The sequence below is a fragment of the Papio anubis genome, chromosome 3, assembly GCF_008728515.1.
Source record: "Papio anubis isolate 15944 chromosome 3, Panubis1.0, whole genome shotgun sequence".
NCBI classification, from domain to species: Eukaryota; Metazoa; Chordata; class Mammalia; order Primates; family Cercopithecidae; genus Papio; species Papio anubis.
In genome coordinates, this window is record NC_044978.1 from 181486149 (window position 1) to 181510505 (window position 24357).

Genomic DNA, 24357 nt, shown 5'->3' on the forward strand with positions numbered 1-24357 from the left:
GCCCACAGAATCGCCAGCTAGGGAACAGCCTCCAGCCGCTAGGTGTGGGAGGGTTTGTCACACCGCAGGAAACAGCGTGGGAGACACAGAGAAGCAGGACAGAGTCAGCAGGATGCAAGCAGAAGGCCACGGCCTGTGGGGCTCAGGGCAGCTCCCACTCTGGACAGAGACTGGGGTTGCCGAGCTGCAGGCAAACCTTACCCACGTTACAGTCGCACCTGCTTCCTAAGAAACATGTCTTCAGTGAAAAAGCTGCCGCACTAACTCCAGGACTCACTGGCTTGAGAAAGAAAATGCTGTTTCACACAGACATTCAATGAACCAATTAGATCTAAGACGGTTTCTATTTGAATAATCTTGACTGCCCTCGTGGTTTCCACGCAGACATTCAATGAGCCAATTAGATCTAATTGCTAGTCACCCTTCCCCATACACACCCGGCTGGGGTGCCAGTGCCAGGAGGCACCACATATGAGCTTGCTGCTCACCCACCACGTGGCCTGGGCCTTGGCCTCACTTGGACAGTGGTCAAGCGTTGCCCGTGTGGAGCTAGAGGAGCGTTTGAGAGAACCCATGGAGGCACCCGGCCTAGCACCTGCCCTCACCTGGAGAGCCCCACTGTGCCCAGGCACCAGGGCCCCCAGTGGGTCCAGCAACATCCCTGGCCAAGGACTCCTGCAGAGAGTGCCACAGCCACAGCCAAGGAAGTGCAGGTGAGACAAGACGAGATCCCCTCACCCCAACGTGCCCTGAGACCCCACAGCCAGGTGACCTCCCGAGGTGGCCTTGGGCCTAAACACCAAACACCGGGCTCAGGCAGAGCCAGTCCCGACCCCAGCTGCAGAGTCAGATCAGCTGCTACTGGGCCGCCAAGCTCGGGCAAGGCATTCCCTGCTCCTGGGCGTGGAAGATGGTGGCGGTGCGTCAGAGGGTCTCTTACTGCACAGGGGCAGCTGTGGCTGACGGTCCCAGCCAGAAAGCTCTAGGCCCAAGCATCCCAACAGTTCAGACCCCCGAGAGAGAGCACCTGCAGGTGGGAGTCCAGCCCCGACTGCTCTGAAGCCCTCAGCAGGGCTTGCCGAAGCCCAGGCTGCAGTCTTGGCCTGGAAAGGCTCTGGTTCCTTAGCTGGGGGTGGGAAGGGTGGCCGCCTAACCAGGCAGACAAATCACCATGGCCCGCTGCCCCAGGACATCGCACAGCCCGCCAAGCGTACCCTCCCCAGTCGGCCAGGCTCACACACCTGGGAGAACCGGCCCGCCTTAAAGGGGCCTTGGTGGGGAGATGCCTCGGACGATGCAGTCGAACAGGAAGCTGATCTGCTCCCCCTCGGCCGAGGACAGGAAGAAGACACCAGCCCCTGCAGAGGAAGGACAGAGACAGGTCAGCCTGGCCCGAGTGCGGGCTGGGGACCCTGAAGAGGAGGAACGCAGGAAACCAGAGCAAACTCCGTCCAAGGCGAGCAGCACCCGCCTGGCCCTTGAAGCCCGGTGCCCAAACCCACCCCATCCGGCCCCACAGATCCGGTGCTCCAGAGCTGACACCCTGCAGCCCGCGATCGGGTCCCCCAGACTCCTGCACTCCCCCCACCCGGACCCCACAGCCCTTCCTAGCAGCAGCATCTTGGAACAGCTTGGGCTGCTGGGCGCCAGGGCGAGTGCTGCTCTGCCCATCCTGGAGTCCCTGGCGGTCAGGCGTGGGGGAGGAGGAGGAGTACCCTTACACCTGCCTTCGGGCCTGCTTTGGGGATGGGGATGTGGCTGCTCGCCACCCGGCAGGTACTTGATCAGTCCCTCCTCTGCCCCAGGGCCCAGCGACCCCGCCCCCTCAGCCGTCTTGAGGGCAAATGAGGCAGCCAGGAGATCCCAGAGACATCAAGTAGGGTCCCCTCAGGGCTCCACGGCCACAGGAGAAGGGAGCTGTGCCATCTGGAGCTGGGGTGACATCCTAGGACGGCTGCTGCGGTGTGACCGCACTTCCTTCCCTGGGGCTGTCGTGAGGGCTGCGAGCAGATGTTTGCAAAAGGCGTGGCACAACACCTGCCCACAGTCAGTCAATGCTGGCCAGCACCGTGTCCTCCCCACCTTAGGCGGCCTCCCCACCTCCTCAGTCATCTTTCATGGGGAAGCTGGAGCTCCCAGTGTGTGGGTGCCACCCTGAGGTCGTGTGCAGCATGCTGGGGCCAGCACCCATCCCTGCACCCCCACAGCAGCAGGAGGGCCCCTGGGGGCAGAGTGACACAGGCCCCACCCATGGAGAAGCCCCAGCTGCGAGTCACGGGGGCGCTGCCCTCCCCGCCAGGGGTGAATGAAGCGCTGGTGGCTGCGTGAATGGACGACTGGGCTGGCTGCACCCGGCTGGACACTCCGGCTGGCGTCACCTCACAGGAATCCCGCCCGCTCTGGGGCCTCTGCCCATTGCCCAAAGAAAGGCACGCAGGAGGGAAGGCGCCGGGGCGGGCAGGAGGGGTGGGGAAGGGAAATCTCAGCATTAGAACCCCCGCTGCCTGCCACCCAGTCACGCTCCGCTTTCACAGAATGCAGGCTGTAGATTCCAGGGACACGGAACTTGGGCCAGCCCCGACACGTGGCAATGCTGCCGGGCCCTTGGCGGCACCCTGGGCACACGCGGGCGAGCAGTACCTGGTGCTGTGGATGCTTCCTTCCATGTAGTGTCCCCAGACCGGGTCATGGGAGAGCGCCATTCCTGCTTTAGCGCCGAGGACACTGAGTCCCAGAGGAGGAGGATGCCACCTGTCCACAGTCACACAGCCGAGGTGGACTCAGGTCAAGTCCCCTGACCCTGGGCACCTCCTGGCCCCATGGGGCTTCCAGTCCTGCTGTGGGTGAGGGGTGCTCCTGACCCGCAGCAGAGGTGGGGCATGGAGGGGAGGCCAATACTTGCGTGCCACCATCAGGAGAAGCGCCCGAGAGAGCTCAGGAGAGGCGGTGATGGGGTGGGAGCTCCCAGCTAGGTAAGTGGGCAGAAGAGAGCCCGCGCACCAGGCCCTGGGGACAGGCGAGGAGAAGGCCATCATGCTGTCTGCTGGCTGGCTTACTCACAGTGCCAGGCAGTCGCTCGCCGTCCCCGTGGTCTGGCCCTCCCTGTGAAGGGCTCAGCCAGCCAGGCCCCAGCTCTCACGAAAGGCCGGCTCTCTAATCCACAGGCTTACAGACAGCTGGCGGCGGGGACAGTGAGTCCCGACTATAAAAGCTTGCCGCGTGCGGAAGGAGTGGAGCCGGCCCCGGTACGAGGGAAAATGTGGGCATCACTCACCGAAAGGGCCACAGTTGGCAAGGCCTGGAGCACACCACCAGCCTATTCCTTCCGCCACCACCCCCCATCCATGCATCAGTGGCCTGACATCAGTGGCCCTGGGCCATATCTCAATGCTGGTCTACCCGGTCATTCAGACCACCAGCCTCCCAGGAACCACACCTGTGGGCTCTCTAGTCCCTCCCTGGGTTCATGCTCCACCCCACTGCCCTGGGCTCCCTGCTCCCTACAGCCCCCCCAAAGTCTTCCTCCATCCCCTCTGCACCTGTTCTCCATCCACTGGGCTTCCACCGCCCCACCACACCTACATCTCCAATCAGGCTGCTGCCCCACACCCCCATCTCCACTCAGGAGGCTGCCGCCCCACCCTACACACCCCTACATCTCTCCACTCAGGAGGCTGCCGGCCCCCACCTTCCACACCCCTACATCTCCCCTCCATTCCTTCCACTCCATTCCACTTCCCTTCCTTTCCACCCCTCCATTTCCCTCCATTCCACCTTCCACCCCTGACCTTTCCAAACTCAGGTCACATGACCACCCTTTCATGTTCTTTTCTTATTTCTTCGGTCCCCCCTGACTCCAACATCCCCTCTGTGATGCTCTCACGGACGCCTCCTCTGGGGCAGAGCCCCGTCCGCTGCTGTCCCAGCCACCAGGCTGAGCACCTTGCTGGCAGGGAGCCAGGCGCGATTATGTGTCCCAATAAGCACCCACTCAGGAGACCCCCAGTGCTCAGCCTTGGGTGGAAGGAAATAGGTGAGAGGCTGCCCGACCCGCCCTGCCCTTCCCAACACAGCGTGTGCATGTTCCCCTGTTTGCCTGTATGTTTTTGGGGAAAGGCCCGGGGAAAGAGGCTGGGGAGCCTGCCCCATTTTGCTGTATCCCTGCACAGGTGTGGCCGCCTTAAAAGCCAGCCACTCGCTTCCCCTACCCTGCCCTCCGGAGGCTGCCCCTTCTCAAGAGGCTGGTCCCTCCCTCCCTGGAATCAGGGCCAGCCAATGGCTCTGGCATAAAGTGGCACGGCGGATGCTCTGCAGCCCTGCCCACAGAGACCATCAGAGGCCGACGGCTTTTGCTTCTGCCTCTTTGGAACCTATTGAGAAGCCCAGGCTGTCCTATCAGAGGTGAGATTCCTGGAGGAAACTGAGCAACCCAACCAACAGCCGACACAGCGTTTTTCCTGGGCCTTTGGGCCCACCATAAATGCCACTGCCTGAGGGACCCAGGCAGCACCCCATGGGTCAGAGATGAGCTGTCCCCACTGAGCCCCGTCAGATCCCTGGCCCACAGAATCGCCAGCTAGGGAACAGCCTCCAGCTTGCCCGCTAGGTGTGGAGGGTTTGTCACGCAGGAAAGCAAGCGTGGGAGACACACAGAAAGCAGGACAGAGTCAGCGGGATGCAAGCAGAAGGCCACGGCCTGTGGGGCTCAGGGCAGCTCCCACTCTGGACAGAACTGGGGTTGCCGAGCTGCAGGCAAACCTTACTGCGTTACAGTCGCGCCTGCTTTTCCTAAGAAACATGCTTCAGTGAAAAGCTGCGCACTAACTCAGGACTCACTGGCTTGAGAAAAGAAAAATGCTCACACAGGCATTCAATGAATAATTAGATCCTAAGACTGGTTTCTATTTGAATAATCTTGACTGCCCTCGTGGTTTCCACGCAGACATTCAATGAGCCAATTAGATCTAAGATGGTTTCCGTTTGAGTAATCTTGACTGCCCTCGTGGTTTCCACACAGACGCTCAATGAGCCAATTAGATCTAAGGCGGTTCCATTTGAATAGTCTTGACTGCCCTCATGGTTTCCACGCGGACACTCCAATGGTAATTAGATCTAAGATGGTTTCCATTTGAGTAATCTTGACTGCCCTCATGGTATCCACACAGACGCTCAATGAGCCAATTAGATCTAAGACGGTTTCCGTTTGAGTAATATTGACTGCCCTCGTGGTTTCCACACAGACGCTCAATGAGCCAATTAGATCTAAGACGGTTTTTGTTTGAGTAATCTTGACTGCCCTTGTGGTTTCCACACAGACGCTCAATGAGCCAATTAGATCTAAGACGGTTTCCATTTGAGTAATCTTGACTGCCCTCATGGTTTCCACGCAGACACTCAATGAGCCAATTAGATCTAAGACGGTTTCCATTGGAATAGTCTTGAGTGCCCTCATGGCTGCCCCTTGATGTCAGAATCTTCAGTGCTCAGAATCCCAGCTCCTCAGAGAACAAACAGCAGGGTGACCAGGGTGTCCTGGACGGCTCATGCCAGGCAGGCGTAGGCAGGACTGAGAAGTCTTGATAACATGACCTCAGCCCCCCCACCCCCAAGGTGGCAGCTTCTTGTGCACGTGGGAGTGGCCCCACCTGGTGAGTCTCGGACAGAGGAAGGCCTGGAGCCTGGCAGTGGGTGTCAGCTCCCACCCCTCCTCTGCCCTCCTGAAGCAGCTCCAGTCCAGGGGCACAGCTCTAGAAGGTCCCCCTTCCCGGGCCGCCCCTCCTCCCCTTGTCCATCATCACCACCTTCTTCACATTCCTGGAATCCACAGGGCTCCCACCCCTCAACCAGGCAGCTGCTGCCTGGGGCGGCCTCGCCCTCCATCATCTGGACCACAACCAAAACCTTCTCCGGCCCCTGTCAGCCTCTTCCTCCACGCTCATCTGCACCGGGGGTCAACATTAGCATATGAAACACTTCCCCCTGCTCAAGCACCTTCAATGGCTCCCTGCTACTCTGAGACAATGATGAAAATGCTCGCTAGTCCAGTTAGCCAACTCTCTACAACCCAGCCCTGTCTCCTCCTCCTCTACCCTCACGACTCCTATCCTCACCTAACAGGGCTCCTACACAGCTCTTCGGGACGCCCACTCGTGCTCAGAAATGTTTGAAGTGCCCTTTCACCCCTCTCCATCCCTTACCCTCTGACAGCTGAGCTAACTCCTATTCACCCTGCAGAAGCTCACTTCTCCAGAGAGCTTCCCCCAATGCCCCAGCCTGGGGTCTGTGCCCCTCCCGGCTCCCCTCCCACCCTCTGAGGACTGGAAATGCCTCATTCAGTCTCATGCAGGTTCTGAGGCCCGACCATCTGATCCCTAGACCCAGCACCCAACCAGGAGAAGCCACTGACCCAGCGCCGGGGACAGAGGCCAGAGCTCCAGCCAGCTCAGTCCAGGCTGCCTGCCAGGCTGCAGTGGCCAAAGACGGCCGGCAGGGGGCTCTCTGGAGCTGGGCAGATGCAACGTTCACATAGCAAGAGCCTCGTAGTTGGGGTTTTCATTCTTTACTCTTTTTTATTTTTATTTTTTTCTTTTTGAGACAGAGTCTGGCTCTGTTGCCCTGGCTGGAGTGCAATGGCAGGATCTTGGCTCACTGCAACCTCCAACTCCCGGGTTCAAGTGATTTTCCCACTTCAGTCCCTCGAGTAGCTGGGATTACAGGTGTGGGCCACTACACCTGCCCAATTTTTGTATTTTTAGTAGAGATGGGGTTTCACCATGTTGACCAGGCTGATCTCGAACTCCTGACCTCAGGTGATCCTCCCGCCTCAGCCTCCCAAAGTGCTGGGATTACAGGCATAAGCCGCCATACCTGGCCACATTCTTTACTCATTTTTAAAAGTCAAAATGAATTTCAAATGCTCCTGGTGGCCCCCAGAGGCTGGGTGAAGAGGCAGATGTTGGTCCTTGGACTGGACCCAGCTGGAGAGAGCAGGTAAGGGGGGAAAAGGCGGCACCTCCAAAAGCTTCCATTTGCCCTCAAGGCCCAGCTCAAATGTCCCCCTGCCCCTCCAAAGCTCTCCCTTCCTGGACTCTGGGTGGGCTCACCCTCTCCAGGGCCCACCGCCCTCTGCTGCAAGCTGAGCCTGTCCCGGGGTGAGTGGCCCTCTCTGCATCACTCTCCACCACGCACATCCGTTCCTGCAGGCGGGGCCCAGTCACTTGCCCGTGTGTGAGGCTGGAGCCCGCAGCCCTGAACTGTCCACAGACCGTCGCCTGCCACGTGCCAAGTGCGCTCAGGCCAAGCTCCGGGAGTCCACACTACAGGCCCGTGACCAACAGAGACAGGAAATTGGGCCACACTGGGGACCCAGAGTTGCTGTCACCAAACCACCTCCTGTCCCATTCTGAACAGGCAGCTGTCCACAGAGAGACCTCCGCCCCCAGGCACCAAGCCCAGCCAGGCCTGTCTCCACCCGACCCCCAGCAGGGCCCCCGTGATGCGCAGCCATGCCCAGCATCTCAGGATGAGTGAGGCGTCGCCTTGGGCCAGGGTCACCCTCTCTGCTGTCTGCGGAGCTGGCTGTGGTGGGGCCGAGTGAGGCCGTTCTGGGGATCGGGGGCCAGGCTGGGACCTGTCCCTGGGGAAGGAGAGAATGTGGATTTCCTACACCCAAAACCTTCCAGGGCCTTCCCACGATGCCAGCCCAGTTGTGACCTCCAGACTGAATGTGACGACACCCACAGACTTACTGGGATCCAGATTCTGGATCCTTCTCTGTCCCAGTGGCCCTGGTTGTGGACCAAATGGTGGCCCATAAAATGTGTTCACATACCAGAACCTGTGAACAGGGGTCTCTGTGGATGGAACTGAGGATCTCGGGATGAGGTCATCCTGGGTCATCCAGGGGGGCCCTAAGTCCAGGGACTGCAAGAGACAGAAGAGGAGGCCCACGCAGGCGCCAGCAGGCCCTGGGATCGGAGCAGTGCAGGGATCAGAGCAGCGCAGTCAAGAGCCGAGGCTGCTGGGGCCACCAGCGGCTGGAAGGGGCAGGAAAGACCTCCCATGGGTCCCCCCCAAGAGTTTTTGGAAAAAGCCAACCCTGAGGACCCCTTGATTTGGGGCTTCTGGCCTCCAGGCTGCAGAAGGAACCCATTCTGGACACTTGGCCCTCTCTTGGGGGTCATCTGCTACAGAAGCCCCAGGAAGCTGATGCCGCTGCCCCTGGACCACCCGAGTTGCCGGCTCCCTCCCACAGGAGGCCCCGGGTTGCCCACACGTGCCGTAGACACCCTGTCCCTCCAGCCACGCGGCCTGCACTCAGTGTTGCATTGCGAACACCATCACTTGGCCGAGTCTAAGACCCAGCCTAAACCACCCAGGGTGGCGGCCACACCCGTCTCCAGGAGGATAGAGCCCAGCAGGGCCTGCTGGGGACGGGGATGGGCGACTCAGCCAAGCCTTCCAGCCTGGCCTCCAGAACCCCCCTGCCCTACAGGGTGTGCAGCCGTCGGTGACGGAATTCCCAGAGCCCTTCCTCTCTCAGGCCAGGGTCCCACCGGGGACGAGAACATTCAGCACTGAGCTGCAGAGGGGGGTTCTGTGGGGCCAGCCCCCATTTGTGGGTTCTGTGTGGCCAGCCCGGTCTGCAGGTTTGCGGGTGGGGCTGCTCTAACACCTTGCCCCGGGGAGGCAGCAGCAGGACAGACGGCCCCACAAGAGTTCACCCTGGCTTTTGAGCAGCCCAGGAAAACAGCACAGCAGCCTCGCCCTGGGGAGAAGCACAGCCCCAGGTGTGGGACTGTTTACCGGCGGAAAAGGGGCCACCCACACCTCGGCAGGGATGTGAACCTCCACGGCCTCAGAGGGAAAACATCCAGTGGCCACATTCCATTATGGCCCAGACAAAATAAGCAGGTCTCCAAGGACCCGGGTCCTCCTGCCGCGCCCCAGCTTAGAGGGTGAGCACACGGCGCCGACCCGGCCAGCTGCCTGCCCGTGCCAAGGAATTCCACAGACAGAAAGGAAGGCATGGGTCCCCCCCTCCAGGCACCCCCAAATCTAGCACACCGCAGACGGGAGAGGCTGCCCGTGCCAGGACAACTAGAGCATGCAGCTCTGGCTTCCCACGCGACAGAGGACAGGGACGCTGGGTCCAGCCACTGTCCCCGGCCGCTGCCAACCCACTCCCCAGCGGCTCCGGAAGGCCCCGTGCTGAACCTCCGGCCTGCCGCAGGTGTCCTAGCTCTCCCGGGAACCACCCCCACCCCCCACACCAGCCCACAGCTGGCGTGAGCAGCGACCCTGCCCATGCATACTGGCTGTCCAATCCTGGAGGGGCCAAGGCCCTTTGGACTCTGGCTATGGTCCCTGCCAGCCCCAGGGGCTGAGACTCCGGGCTAGCTGTGCCCCCTGCAGCTGGCTGTGTACGCCCCCTGCCTCCGTGGAGCCTGAGCCTTGCCGCCCTGTTCCCCTTTCAAGGGTCAGATGTTGTCTCCTCAAAGACCCCAGCAGGGCTGGCTCCTGCAGCGAGACCCACTGGGTTTGCTCCCAGCACCCAGCGCAGAAGGTGGTGTAACATGGCACCCAGATGGGCTTGCGCCCGTGCCCCAGCTGGCCTTCGCAGGATGAGGTCCCAAGCGGCCAGCATGGCCTGTGTCGTTGCTTGCATTTGCTCCGCCCAGACATCAGGCTCCACCAGAGCCCCGGCCAGTGTGAGCCAAGTGCTGTCCCTCAGTCCTCTCAGCCCCACACCAGGCCCACAGGAGGCCCCTCTGCCCGCCACCAGCCCGGCCCATGAGCAGCTGCCCCTCCAGAGGGAAGAGAGGAGGCGTCACGTCCTCCGCGGGGATTGCAGGTCCACAGGGCAGCCTGGCGCATCTGCACCCAACATGGGAGAAAGTGGAGGGGGTCGCTGGGACAGCCCGCTCCTGCAGCAGCCCTCAGACTCTCTGGAGACCCTCTGGTGCCTTCCTGCTCCCATTTCCCTCACTCCCCTGGCTGAGGGCGGCTCTCAGGCCTTCACACGCCCAAAGGACTCAGGCCATCCCCACCCACGGCCTGGCCACCTCACTGGGGACATTAGGGCAGCTCTGGGCGACCCACAGGCAGGGCGACTGGCGTGTCCACCAGGAATTCTTGGTCCAGGAATGTGTCTCCGTGGTGCTCATGCGCGAGCTCAGGCTCCCCGCCACTAAATGCATTTGTTCTTTGTTTTTTCCTTTTCGTGAAATCTGGATATGAGCGGCTCTGAGGCTCTGTGGCCTCGGGCCCCTCCTCCCATCCCCATACTCTCTCCCTGCAGTGAGGAAGAGCAGAGGCAGCTGAGGCCCCATACTTGGCACTCCACACTGAGGTTCCTGCAGGCAGAGGACCTCGGACATCGAGCGTGGGGAGACGCCATCCACCTGCTGGTGCGTTCTGGAAATGCCAGCAGGCCGGCCTGCACGTGGGGTCAGTCGGCCCAAAGCCAGCAGTTCTCGGGGGAAACGGGGGTGCTGCCACTGCTCAGTGAGCCCATGCATCCGTACTTACAGTACCCACACCTGGTCCCGCCTTCAAAGATGAATCCGCTCGGCACGGCCCCGTAGCGCCGGAGGTCGGATAGCTTCCACTGCCCCGTGACAGCCGGGGGGATGTCCCTGGCCAAGACGAGGATGTCATTGCAGAGGTGCAGGGTGGCCGGGCCGCTCTCCAACTTGGTGCCTGGAGCCACTGTCACATGGAACCTGTGCACTGTGGGCGGGCGGGGTGAGAGGGCATCACGGGCGGGGCGAGAGGGCATCGCGAGAGGAGGCAGCAGGGGCAGAGGCCAGGCTGGGGCGGGCAGGGGCAGCCACCCAGGTGTCAGCCGGGGAGGCAGCGGCGGCAGGATGAGCAAATGGCTCTCCCCACAGCCCCGAGCGGGCGGGGGGGCCAGGGGGCCGCACTTGTCTCCTCGCCATCCTCCCAGGAACTACCTTTGTTCAGGCGCAAGCAAGTCCCAGAGGGGCCTGACTTCGGACCTCCGCCTCCCTCCCCTCCCACCACAGAGCTGCTGGGGAGGACAGGGCTGGTGAGTGCCCTGGCTGGGCTCCCGCCCCCAGCACCTCCTCTCCAGAAAGGCTCCCTCCACAGCTGCGTGGCCCCGTCACAGAAGGGGAAACCGAGGCTCAGGGACTCCCAGCCTCCAGTTAGGGTGTGGAGAGTCTGGGGTCTGCATCGAAGCCCCAGCCTGGCCACAGGAGCCTCAGGACACCACAGGCCCTCTCTCCATCCAGGTGACCTTCACCCGAACCCTGAGCACTCCCATGGTCCTGTCCACTGACTCTGCCCAGGCCCCCGCCCCTGAAAGCCTCAGAGAGGAGAGTGGTCCTGAGTGCTGTCCCCGCCTTCCCCCTCTTCCCAGGTCAGCACCCCAGGCAGACAGCAGCCTACCCACCAGGGGCCCCACCTGCTCCATCTCCAGCCCCCGGAGCCAAAGGGACCCCTGTTTCCATCCCACCTCCCACTCCTCTGCCTCCTCCACCTGCTCCAAGCTGTGGCCTTGGGTGCATCCTTGTCAGGCCATGTTCTATCAAGATTACGCTGCCTGGGCAGTGCCCAGTGGCCTCTGTGCTATGGCCCTGCCCCAGCGGATGAAGGAAGCAGAGCCATGCCGCTGAGCCAGGCTGGAGGGAACCCCCAACGGAAGAACTTTCTTGAAAGTTCTGGCAGTTCTTCTCTCCTAATGTCTCCTTCCCCTGCGCCCTCCCGCAGAGCTGACCGCACCTCTTCCCACTAAGCCCCCAGCTTCTCTCCCCTTCAATGGAGCAGGAGGGGCTGCTGCCCTGGGGCCAAAACTGGGGGAGCAGGACACTCACTTCCAAGGCCAAAGAACTCAGCCATCAAGGGCCAGGATATTTTAATCAATATTTTAAAAAGTAAAGTTATGCAGAGTCCATGCTAATCAAAATAGCAAGTTTTTTCGTGTTTTTATTTTTTAATTTTTAATTTTTTTTTTTTTTGAGGTGGAGTCTCGCTCTGTCGCCCAGGCTGGAGTGCAGTGGCGCTATCTTGGCTCACTGCAAGCTCTGCCTCCCGGGTTCACGCCATTCTCCTGCCTCAGCCTCCCGAGTAGCTGGGACTACAGGTGCCCACCACCACACCTGGCTAATTTTTTTGTATTTTTTTTTTTTTTAGTAGAGACGGGGTTTCAGTATGTTAGCCAGGATGGTCTTGATCTCCGGACCTCGTGATCCGCCCGCCTCGGCCTCCCAAAGTGCTGGGACCACAGGTGTGAGCCACCGCACCCGGCCGTGTTTGTTTTTCTAACACAGGGTCTCACTCTGTCTCCCAGGCTGGAGGACAGTGGTGCAACCTCAGGTCACTGCAACCTCCACCTCCCGGCTCTTTTTTTCTTTCTTTTTTTTTTTTTTTTTTTTTGAGATGAAGTCTCACTCTATTGCCCAGGCTGGAGTGCAATGGCACAATCTCAGCTCATTGCAACCTCCACCTCCCAGGTTCAAGCGCTTCTCCTGTCTCAGCCTCCTGAGTAGCTGGGATTACATGTGCCTGCCACCAGGCTAATTTTTGTATTTTTAGTAGAGACAGGGTTTCACTATGTTTGCCAGGCTGGTCTCAAACTCCTGACCTCAGGAGATCTGCCCGCCTTAGCCTTCCAAAGCACAAGGGTTACAGGCATGAGCCACTACGCCTGGCCATCATTTTTGAATTATTAGTAGAGACGAGGTTTCACCACTTTGTCCAGGGTGGTCTCTACATCCTGGGCTCAGGTGATCTGCCCACCTCAGCCTCCCAAAGTGCTGGAATTACAGGTGTGAGCCACCACACCCGGCCTAAAATAGCAAGTTTTTAAAGCGAGGGCAGCTAGAGCTGGTGGGATTATTGGGTGGGTGCCAGTGTAGGACTAGGACTCAACTCGGTTGACATTCTACTGTTTTGCTCGTTACGGGTTTTGTGGCACTGATTTGGTTTCCTAGGAGACGCAGGATTATGCTTGCTCTGCCGCTGAGTGCCCAGGCCCCATCACCACCCACCTCTGCTCAGAGCCCCAGGGCAGCTCAGCCCCCAGTGGCCCCCAGGCACCCATTCGAAGCCCCTGTAGGGCTGGGACTGAGGTTCCACCTCTTCCAGGGCCAGCTCCGCAGGGGAGCCCTCCCTTCCCCTCTCTCTCCCTCCCTCTGTTCCCTCCCCTCCCTCCCATCCTGTGTGGGGGAAGCTAGGGTGGGACCACTCAGCCTGGGGCTCTCCTTCCTACCCAGGCTCTGGGCTCCACTGTCCAGTGTGGGAAGCAAAGGGCGGGGCTTTGGGAGGCCACATGCCTCCAAAGGCCACCAGCTTGAGTTAAAGGCTCCAGTTGTAACTAATGGTCAGGCTAGGGAGCTCCAAAGACACCATAGCCCAGCAGACTCCGCCTCCCAAACCCTCTTGGGCACCCCCAGGCTGGAGCTCAGTCCACTCTAAGGCACCCATGAATGTCCCATCTTCCTGCATGGTTCCCTGGAGCTGCTCCCGCCTCCGCAGCCCACGTTGGTGAGGGGCCCTGGCACACCTGAGCAGGGAGCCCTCTGCCCGGACCCGACCCCAGTCACTCACCCTCGCCTAGCGCATAGCGGATCCGGGCATCCCACGCACACATGGCCTCGTGGCTGTCGAAGCCCAGCATGACAGCCTGGGACAGGCAGACGATGGCCAGCGTGTGGGCCAGGCCTTCGTAGGGCAGGCCGGGCTCCAGCCCGCAGATGTCCTCTAGCGTCAGGCTGCTGCGCTCCCGCAGGCCCTTGGAGCGCTCCGACTTGTCCTTGTAGACCAGCATCAGCAGGCAGTCTGCAGGGAGCGCGGCTGTCAGGGACGCCAGCCAGCACCGCCTGCCCGCGCCCTTGGTGTCCTCAAGGAGGCCGTGACAGTGCAGAGACCCGGACTGGGGGCGTGACTTCAAGCCAGCCACTCAGCCATGCCAAGGCTTTGACTCCTGGCATACAAAATGGGGCGATCCCCTCCCACAGCAGGACCCACAGGCCGCAAGAGCAGAAACGAGCCCAGAATATTCATGTCTGTGCCCGGCCCCCGACGCTGGCTCCCATGAATGGGTTCTGGACCTTCGCCAGCGGATTCGCCCTGTCCCAGGCCCTGGAGCCCCCCGGGCCACACGGAGGCCTGCAGTATCTGTGGTCAGGGGTTTGGGGGCCCAGCATGGGGCCTGCCCGGTGGCTGTGGCCTCCTGCCCTGGTTCTGCCAGCCTGCCCCTGCCCTGCCGCCCTGCCAGCCACACCTGTGCCCGCTCCCTGCCGCCTCAAGACCCACTGCCCCTCCTGGTTCCTTTAGTTCCCAGGGTGTGGCTGAGCTTCAGCCCCAGGGAGTCAGGGAGGTCAGTGGGCCGTGGGTCCCACCCCATCCACCCGGCCACTGCCCAGCATAGCAAGTCCTGGTTTCTTCCTCGGCTGCTGGGGACCTGCCTGCGTTCTGCCTCCCGGAGCCTCCAGGGCAACGCGGGTCCCCGTCCCCACCCCACGTTCCCATTTTCCAACGTCACTGTCACCGCAAGCAACTAGCGGGTGCCGTCCACTCCGCCAGGTGCAGTTCAAACCCAGCACAGCACAGTCCCTGTGTGGCCTTGGGCGAACCACCTGGCCCAGGGACACTCCTGTGAATGGCAGGGGCAGCAGGTCTGCCCGAGAGAGCAGAAGACAGCGCAGGAAGACTCCCGGCCCTCCCGGCAGTGCTCCAGGCTTGACGACCAGGCCTCCTCCCACCTAGGCCCCGGCAGCTGGGCTCCAGGACACCCGGCTTCGGCGAGGCTGTAGGTTTTGGGGCCTCATGCAAACACCCCAAATCCCTGTGAGCATGCAGGAGGGGATGGGAGAGAATGTCCCCGAAGAGGATTGCAGAGTGACGTGTCCTCTGAAGCTCTGAAGAGTAGGTGCTCACTCTTCACACAGGCCCCGCAAAGCCACGTGACAACCAAAATCCCAAATGAATTCGACTCAGACGCTCATTTTTGCAATGGAATCCAGAGCAGACATGGTGCTCAGCTTCCCTCTTCAGCCGTGCCCACCTCCCCGGGCCACATGGCCGCAGCCCGCAGGGCCAGGGGGGCCTGTATGACCACAGCGGCCAGCGGTCAGCAAGCTTCCTCTGCAAGGGGCCAGAGGGCAAGCATGGAGCTTTCAGGGCCACATGGGCTCTGCAGCCACTACTCAGCAGCGCCACCCTTGCTGGTGAAAGCAACCTCAGACCGTCTGTGGACCACGGGCGCAGCTGCATGCCAGGAAACCCAATTCACAAAAGCAAGGCGCAGTGTGGGCGCAGCGACAGCACGTTCACTTCCCATTGGAGGATCTGTCCGCAGTGTCTGAAACATTTACAGCTAGAAAAAAGCTAGGCATTCCCGATTTGAGAAAGAAGCCCCGTCATCCCTGCACCCACAGAACTCCGCCTGCCCTTTCCAGACAATCTCCTGCTCCCCTGTGGAAACTCCAAGGCAGGAAGCAGGACGCCTGCCCCAGAGAGAGAAATCGAACATGGCGGCATAATTGGAATTTGCCATAACAGCAGTGTCCCCCAAATGCATCACCAGAACACCCAAGAAATGACGGCGTGTGGGAACAGCATGAACATGGGGGTGGCTCCGCGCGGGACGGGGGCCCCAGGGCTGCCTGAGCCTGAGGACGGCCCGCAGCCCCCGACTCTGTGACCGCACCACATCCTCCACCCTCTGCCGTTGAAGTGTGTTGTGAGATGGCTGCAGGGGCCTGGGCCACCTCTGCCTCAGGGGACCTTAAAAAGCTCAGCCACACCCATGTGGAGAGTGGCAGAAACTTCCGCTGAGGATAATCACAGCCCACACAGAGCACCCCTTCATACCCTTCCCCTAAGGGGTGAGGCCCCTGGAAATCCCTGCTCTGATCTTCCAGCCTCATGGCCTTGGGCTCTTGGCCTCAGTTTTCTCATCTGTGACCTGGGGACAGTGGCAGCCCCACCTGCAGCAATGCCATAAGGACCATCTGCAGGAAGGTGTGGAAGTCCTGCATGCAGTAAGCGCTCAATACATGCTTGCATATTCAGGTACACGTCTGTCTGCATTACCAGCTGTAAGGCTGAGCCGGCTTCCCTGCAATCTGGCTGCCCATGCACAGAGGGACCAGGTGACCCATGGCTCACCCTCAGTACCCAGCAAGGGGCACACACTGGCCAGCCATCTGCCACCTTCCACCTCGAGGGCCTCAGCCTCCTTGGAGCCTTGGTGGCCTGATCGCCCAGAAGCCAGGCAGAGACCTTTCCTCCCCTGTGGCTCTGCTCTGTGATGGTGGCACCTTGGCCACGCCCTGGCAGACAGCTCTGGCACCTGTTGACAACCAGTTCCTGCCATTGCCCCCAACCTGCACCTCCTTTGTTCAACAAGTTACATTCCCAACAATCCAGTCAGGACTGGGGTCAGGAGCTTGCCTGGAAAGAGCCCCATATCACCCTTTTGGCTTTACCGGGCTTAAAGTCTCCGTTACGATACTTAGCTGGAAAGCAGCCACAGATGATGCGTGTGGGAATGGCTGTGAGCCAATAAAACTTTATTTACAAAAACAGGTTCTGGCAGGATTTGGCCCAGAGACCACAGTGAGCCGACTCCTGGCCGAGAGTTGAATTTGCCACGATGGCTTTTCACACCTTCCACGAGCCAGCCGGCCCCACCCTAGACATCTGCACCTGCCAGGTTGGTGGTGGGGAACGTGCTGAACCCATGCTCCACCCTCAGACCTTTTTCTGATTCACGGACGCCACCCCTCAGCCTGTCTGATTTTTTCTGGACTCTGTCTACAAAAGCAGACTCACACCCTGTACCTTGGGAACGCCTGAGAATCTAGGAGCGCTTACATGCAGGGGGCTAGGCGTGGCCCCCAGCAAGATGTGTCCACTCACGACCCCGGAACCTGTATGTCCTTATTTGGGAACAGGGTCTCTGCATACGTAATCAAGTTCAGGATCCTAGATTATCTGAGTGCAGCAGCAAGTGTCCTTGTAAAAGGCAGAACAGGAGAAACAAACACAGGGAAGGTCACCTGAACGGGGACGGAGGCAGGGACTGGAGCGCTGAGGCCACAGCCAAGGGACGCCTGTGTCCAGCAGGAGCTGGGAGAGGCAGGAAGGAGCCTCTCTGGGAAGCTCAGAGGGAGTGTGGCCCTGCGGCCCCCTGGACTGCAGAGCTCTGACTCCCAGCACTGAGAGGGCGAATTCGCGTTGTTCGAAGGCCCAGCTGTGGTGCTTTATTCTGTTGGCCACAGGAAACTGATGACCACCCAAGTCACTGATTTCATTTTCAAACACGAACAGAAGCAGGGAGGTCAGAGCTGGGGGCCGACTCGCCCCTCCTGCCTGGCGGAAGCTTCTCCGGCAGCTGACGCCCGCCCCCTCATGCTCAGGCCGCCCCCTCCTCATCACGGATGATAAATCGATCCTGTTTTTAAAGCGCATCTCGAGATGAGTGCCGGGGGCAAAACGCTGCAGGAACTGGCACCAGAGAGACGGCAGCTCCAGGCCCAGGGCTGAGAAAAGCCAGGTCAGGGCCGGGACACCAGAGCCCCAGGACGCAGCGGCTCTCCCTGGGACACAGCACGTGTGCTGGGGAGACACGGGGCTGAGGGACTCAGGAGCAGATGGCCACTGGCCAGCTCCCCAGGGGCCAGGCCCAGAGGGCCCCAGCCACACCCTCCCAGGAGGCCTGGGCACCCGGGGGTCTCTCATCCATCGGCTGAGGAACCACCGTCAGCCCCGCCCACCCACCCTCCAGCTGCTCCGCACTCTTGGGCATTGGCTGCAACCTAGCCAGGGAAGGCTTTTGCAGGACTTGGAGGGTTCCCGGGGCTCTGGCAGGCAGCACTGGGCTGGGTGGAGGGCACCGGGTCATGATGGTGAAAGAAGACAAAGAGGAGACACCAAGAGAGGCCAACCAAGGCACAGAGACCAACGTGGAGCAAGCAGGCACACATGCACACTCACACACACACACTGATACACACACACAGACACGCACACACACTCATACCATACAATCGCCTGGGATAAGCGCTGCCGCATTATGCGGCAGCCGCCGCCTTCAGGTCGCCTGCCTGGAGATGGCGTGCCATCGTGCGGCACATCGATGCCTTTCAGTTGCCGGTTTTTCCGCATCCGTACGATAGCATCGCGCCTGTCGGATTGGCCTGTCGTTAACCCTGGACCCTGGATCGATGCGGTCGCCCAGCTCGATGCCTGGATATCAGATCGTCTCGGATGGCGGCCTGCCACCATGTATCCCTCGCGCATCGGACGATGCTGCCGCATGCGTGCTGGGAATCTTGCTGCCATCGTGGCGCGCAATGATGCTGCCTGTCTGCGGTAACGCATCACCGGACATGCTTGCTGCCTGCATTGCCCGCCTGGACTGGTCGCCGCGCCCATCGTCGCCGCCCATCCATGCCACGCCTGGATAGATCGCCGCTATCGTCTGCAGTGCTTGCCTGAGGATAAGATCCGCGAAAATGCCGGACCGCACCGCAGATGCGGTGCGCAGTTTAATCTGCAATGCCAGTTCTGCCGTATCGAGGACAATTGCCATGCCTGGACGCCTCCGCATTACTGGAACCATCGGACGCCGCCGCATCGGTGCCACCTGGATATCACGTGCGCATAACGCTCGATGCAAGATCCGTTTCCGCAGTTCTTTTACCTTCAGGTCTCTTATTCTGAACTCTTTTGCTTGCTGGACCACGTCTGGACGTTTGAACTCACACTCGCACATACACACAGGTATTCACCGTTACTGCGTGCACACATAGACCTACTCCCACACACAGGTATTCACATGCGTGCACTGCGTGAGCACGGGCAATATTGCTTGCACTCATTCTTGTGCACACACACACAAACGTGCACTCATGCACTCACTGCTGGGGTCTGAATCTGAAATTCCGGTGCTGAAATCTTCACCCCCAAGGCGATGGGTTAGGTGGTGGGGCCTTTGGGAGGTGATGAGGTACTCAAGGTGGAGCCTCAAGAATGGGACCAGTGCCTGATGAGCGGACCCCAGGGCGCTTCCTCCCCCTACACCATGTAAGGACAGAGAAAGCGCCATCTATGTAGCAGGACACGGTCCTCACCAGACACCCAGGACACGGTCCTCACCAGACACCCAGGCTGCCTTGATCTTGGGCCTCCAGCCCCCAGAACTGTGAGTAATGACTGTCTGAGCCGCCTAGGCTGTGGCATTCGCTAAGAGCCGCCTGAGCTAAGACAGCCACACAAGCGCACACTCACACATACACTCTTACACACCCAAATGCTCACACTTGCTCACACGTGCACATGCTCCCACGGTGTGTACAGGTGCACACATGCATCCTCACACACACACACACACACACGCACATGCACACACGCTCCTCCTGCATTCACCTCCACAGCCACAGGGGAATGAGACATCCAGGATGAGCCCAGGGACTTGGGTGGGGGAGGGATGCCTGGGGACCCTTCTGGGTGGGGGCTGGGGTTGGGGGTCTTTCCTGGACACGTGGGGCTGAGAAGCCCACCAGACGCCGGACGGCGATGCACACAGGCAGTTGGACGCAGGCGTCTGGAGATGTAAAAATAACCGTGGAGTCATGAGCACACGGAAGGCCTTGCAGCCAGGGCGGAGAGCCGGGGAGGGCGGGAGGGGAGAAGGAGGAGGGGGAGAAGCCACAGAGAAGATGGAGCGAGCAGGCGTGGTGGCCCAGGGAAGGCAGGGGCGCCTGCGGGCCAGGGACATAGTGTGGGAGTCCCCGCCCACACTGAACACGATGGGAGTCCGCAGAAGCGGCTGTGGGACAGCCCTTGGAGGTCACAGTGACCTTGAGGCCATGCCCTTAGTAATGCAGGTGGTAGCAGCCTGAGGGGACCCTGCTGGGGGTGCAGCAGCCTGGAGCCGTGCCCAGAAGCTGGGCAGGGGCGAGGGGGGCGGCCATCAACCAGGCCGGCCTGCTGGTGCCTCCTCAGACCAGGCTACAGCCAGGACACAAGGGACCAAGATCCAGTGCCTAGCCCCGGCCCCATTCACAATCTGGTTCAGGAAGGAAACATGAGGGTGTCCCTGCCTGGCACAGGTGTTGGAGGTGTGGTGCAGGTGGGCCCCCCAGACATCACCAGGGGCAGCCCAGGACGAGGCTCCGGATGCCAGGCCCAGGCCCTCGCGCCCACCTCTCCATGGCCCTCAAGAGCCCTGTGAGTGGCCGAGGATGCAGGCAGGGAAGCAGCCGTCCCAAGTCACCGTTCCCACATGTGGAGCTGCGAGCTGAACCCCGGCTCTCTGATTCCCTGTCCTGAGGCGGGGGCTGCGAGAAACTCGCCCTGTTCCTGATGTTTCTACGGGGAGAGGATGACTGGCCACCACCCACGCCCAGTCTTCAGCCCGGAGCTGGGATGTCAGCCCCAGTCCCTTGGGGAAGGAGGCAGAGGCACAGGAAATCCACTGCCGGGAGGCTCTGCTCAGGAAGGGCCGACCCAGTTTCCACCCCCGGCCCCTCGTTAGCAGTGCTGCCCACTGTGGGTGGCAGGGCCCCAGCACAGCACAGCCGTGGGGCAGCTCTGGGGCCTATGGGGCACCTGCCAAGGGGCTCCTGGCTCCTGCGCTGTCTCCGTGGGGTCCCTCCTGCAGGACGGGCTCAGTCCCACCAGGCTGCCTTTGAGGGCGACATGGAAAAGGGGACCCTGCCCTCCGAGAACTCAGCATTAGAACCAAGAGCAGTGATGGGGGAGACTAAGCAAGCACCCAGTGGTCAGCCTGGGGGCAGGTGCGGAACTTCCAGCCAGCTGCGGGGGACAAGGTTTGGGCTGTTTGGGGGGAACTGGGCTCTGCCCAGCAGTCCGTGTCTTGGGCCAGATTCCTCAGGTTTCTGCGCCTCAGCCTCCCTTCCATGGTGACTGCAAGATCCTGCCAGCCCCAGGACTCGGGCCCTCCCGGTAGCTTTTCTGAGCTGGATGAAGCCCCCAGGAACAGCCCCTGTGGGAAGCAGGTCCCTCCAAGCGTCTGGCCCGGGGCCACACCCTCCACAGGATGTCAAGAACGCTTGCCTTGCCACCCCCAGCCACTGCGCCAGGGAGGAAGAAGAGAGGGGCTGGGCCAGGCGCTGGCATGCCGGGTCACCAGCAGAGAGTCCTGGGCCACGACTGGACACAGACCACCCTCCTCCCCCGGGGCCCTGCCCAGAAGGGGACGCACACACGCATCCTGCAGTCAGGACGCGGTGGAGACCTCGAGGAACGCGGTCCCACTGCAGGGCACCCTACAGTCCCACACCGAGGCAGACGGCCCGACATCCACTGGCCGTGCCCAGCACTGTGGCTGAGCTGCCCTTTGATAAAAGGTGTTCCCCTTTCATTCGCTAACTAAACTTTGCCATAAGAGAAAGATGTGCTTATGATTGAGAAAAACACGAGGAGGAGAAAGGTGCCCGTGGAAAAGGTGCACATCTGGGCCCTTCCCAGAAGGAAATCACCGCTGGTAACAAAAAGAACCCTGCCTGTCTTACAAGGAAGCAGACAGGACCCTTTCTCTCTCCCTCACACTAAGAGTGCTGTCTGCTCCTCCAGGGCTGGGGCCTGCTCCCGCCAGGCCAGGCCCATCCACGAGGGCGGTGGTCTCCAGCGCTGAGCGGGAAAGCAGCTGGGTGAAGGCAAAGGGGGCGGCACCCAGGGAGGCTCATGAGGGGCCAGGAGGAAGAGGCATCAGGGCCTCTGAGCAGAGAGGAGGTGCCAGGCTGGCCTGGTCAAGGTGGGGAGGTGGGCGTGAGAACTCCGCTCTGTCCCATCGCCTCATCTGACTGACCTCTGGGCCACCCCACAGGGTTTCCGTTTCAGTCCCAGGCTGCTGGAGTGACCAACACAGAAAGCAGGTGTCCAAAGCAATGGGTCCCAGGCCAGGGAGTCGGTGGGTGCTAGGGACACCTGGCCGCAAGGCTTAGAATGAACATCCACCCAGAAGGGGCAGGGCACCTTCCACTACCCCACATCACCTCCCACGCCAGTCCCACGAGGCTGCAGATCTCAACTGCGCGGAATACGGGGTGACCCAGCAGACGCTCGGGAGCCACCACGTTCACCTACAGACTCACAGATTGTCCCACCTGGGGGACCCATTGCCAGCTCCCATCACTCCACTCAGGCACTCACCAGGCCTGGGGAGCACACCCTCTTGAGGCTGGCAGGCCCTGCCTCCTGGGACTGTCTGATCCAGAAAGAAAAGCCTCCCAAGAGGGACAAAGACCTCTCCCGCAATGCTCCTCTTGGGCTGCTGTCCCGCGTGCTTTCCTGGGCTGTGGCCTCTCTGGAGGGTCTGCACCGGCTCCAGCCCAGCACCATCCACCCATCAAGCACCACCTGCCCCACCACAGCCCTGGCCCAGCCACAGCTGACCAAAGCCTGTCGTCCGCCCCAGCCTGGCAGGGCCTCTCACTCTGCCCAGACCCCACCCCTTCCTATACCAGGTCCCCTGCAGCCCCGGAGGACAAAGACACCCTTCCAGGCTCTGAAGGTGCCCCCACAGCTCCAGGCAGGAGGTCTGGGCACGGAGGGCTGAGTGAAGTGACTGGTGTGCAGCCCAGGCCCTGCGAGGGGAGGTGGAGGCAGGCAGGAAGTGCCTTCCTCCAGGACCACCTGAGGCCCTGCAGAGGGGACCCAGGAGGGAACCCTGCTCCACACCTTCCCTGGGAGCCACAGACTCCCATCCTGGATGACGCTCTGGCAGGCCTATGACATACAGCCCCCCGGTGCACGCAGGCCGAGCATCCCACCCAGACCGGGGCCTGGCCGGCTCCACCGCACCTGTCCTCTGGAGCAGCTGCAGGCCCGGCTCAGCCCTCCCCACAGGCCCAGCGCTGCAGGCGGCCTGGGCTGCCAGACCTGGGGGCTCCGTGTTGACCCTCCCCAAGCTGGGGTACTGGCTCAGGGCGGAGACTGCGGGGGACCCCTGCCTCCTCCCAGAGGACTGTTCCCCCAGCAATATGGCAGTCACTCGGCCCCCTACCCCACCACAGCCCAGCCTCTCCTCTGCCTGGGAGGGGCCCAGGGTCAGCGCCCACCCACACAGCACCCCTGGAGGCTGGGTTCCGGGACCCTGCTCTGAGCGTTTCCACAAGCACAGCTCAACCCTCAGGCACGTGGGGTTTTGCTTCTGGGGTGCCCCTTGCTGCTCTGCTGGGGGGCTCAGGGCCTGCATCCCCTCCGCCTCCAGGGCCACCAGGCAGCCCCCGGGCCTCAGTCTGCCCTGCTGGAAAGAGGGTTCTTCCGTCCGGGCCCCCACTGCGTTCCCAGGGGCGCCGTGGGGTCCGGGTCCGCGCGGGGCTCTCCGGGTTCCCGGCGGGGTGAGAGCGGCGGCGATTTCGGGCGAGCGAGCATTACCGCCGGGGGCCTCGGTAACCCGGGTCACTAGGCCCCCCGCGCCCACCGTCCCCCGCCCGCCCCGCTCACCTGCCACGGGCGACGGCTTGCGCAGCACCAGCCACCTACTCTTCCACTGCGGGGACAGGGGGGAGCGTGAGCCGCCGCCCGCGCCCGCGCCCCCCCGCGCCCCCGACGCGCCCCGACCTTCTTGCCGTCCCGCAGCTTGACCTGGCCCTCCACCAGCGCCGCCTCGGTCATCTTCTGTCATGGTTCCGCGCCGCCGCGCTCGCCCCGGCGCCCCAGCCCAGGGTCACTTTCAAAATAGCTCCCAGGGCCCTGGGCTGGGCCAGGAGGGCGGGCCCGCGGGCAGGGCGGCGACACCGGCGACTCCAGGGCCGGCGCGGGCGGGGCCCCTTCTCCTGCGGGCGGCTCCCCCACCCCCACGGGCCCCTCTGGCCCCACCGTCCCGCGGCGGAGCGAGCGCACCATCTGGGCTCGGACGCCCAGACCAGCGCCTGCGGGGGTCTGGCGGGGGCTTCTTTTTCAAAAGGCAGAGATAACCACCCAGCAGAAAGTGGCCCCGCTCTGGGCGCTGCTGCCGACTTTAAAGTTGGTCTTCAACCAATCCCGCCTCCCAGACTGGGGTGGTGCCCCTCCCACCACCCCGGGGGTCACCAGACACCCCCACAACAGACTGGGCACAGGCAGCCCAGGCCTAGGACACTCTCATGTCCCAGGCTTCCCCCACACTGAGGTGACCCCTCCCCAGGCAGACAGTAGGGGTCCGGGAGCCCTGGCAGCCTCCATCTCTTCCTACATTTCTGTTCCCATTAAAAGGATGCAGGGACCCCAGTGCAGGTGGGTGGGTTCAGGACCCACAGTGCCACCTCGATGCCCCCAGTCTCCACCTCTTCTGCCCCCGTCCCCAGAGAAGAGCAGGCCCTGGTTAGGCCAGCCTGGTCCGATGGGTAGGGGAGCTGCCCGCTTCATAAAGGA

At 61.7% G+C, this 24357-nt stretch overlaps 1 protein-coding gene across 2 annotated transcripts; it reads right to left on the reverse strand.

The window, feature by feature from the left end:
* Window positions 1–422: 422 nt before the first annotated feature.
* LOC100998773 (protein Dok-7) lies at window positions 423–23702 on the reverse strand. 2 transcript variants are annotated; one of them, XM_031664755.1, is made up of 5 exons: window positions 23566–23702; window positions 23449–23494; window positions 13573–13803; window positions 10542–10731; window positions 423–1358 (listed from the first exon to the last, which is right to left on the reverse strand). In XM_031664755.1, exons 1-5 carry the CDS (start codon window positions 23617–23619, stop codon window positions 983–985), a joined length of 897 nt encoding a protein of 298 aa, XP_031520615.1. In that variant the 5' UTR covers window positions 23620–23702; the 3' UTR covers window positions 423–982. The 2 variants fall into 2 exon arrangements, with proteins under 2 accessions (XP_031520615.1, XP_031520616.1); XM_031664756.1 differs by having other exon boundaries at window positions 1185–1358; window positions 10531–10731.
* Window positions 23703–24357: the final 655 nt, after the last annotated feature.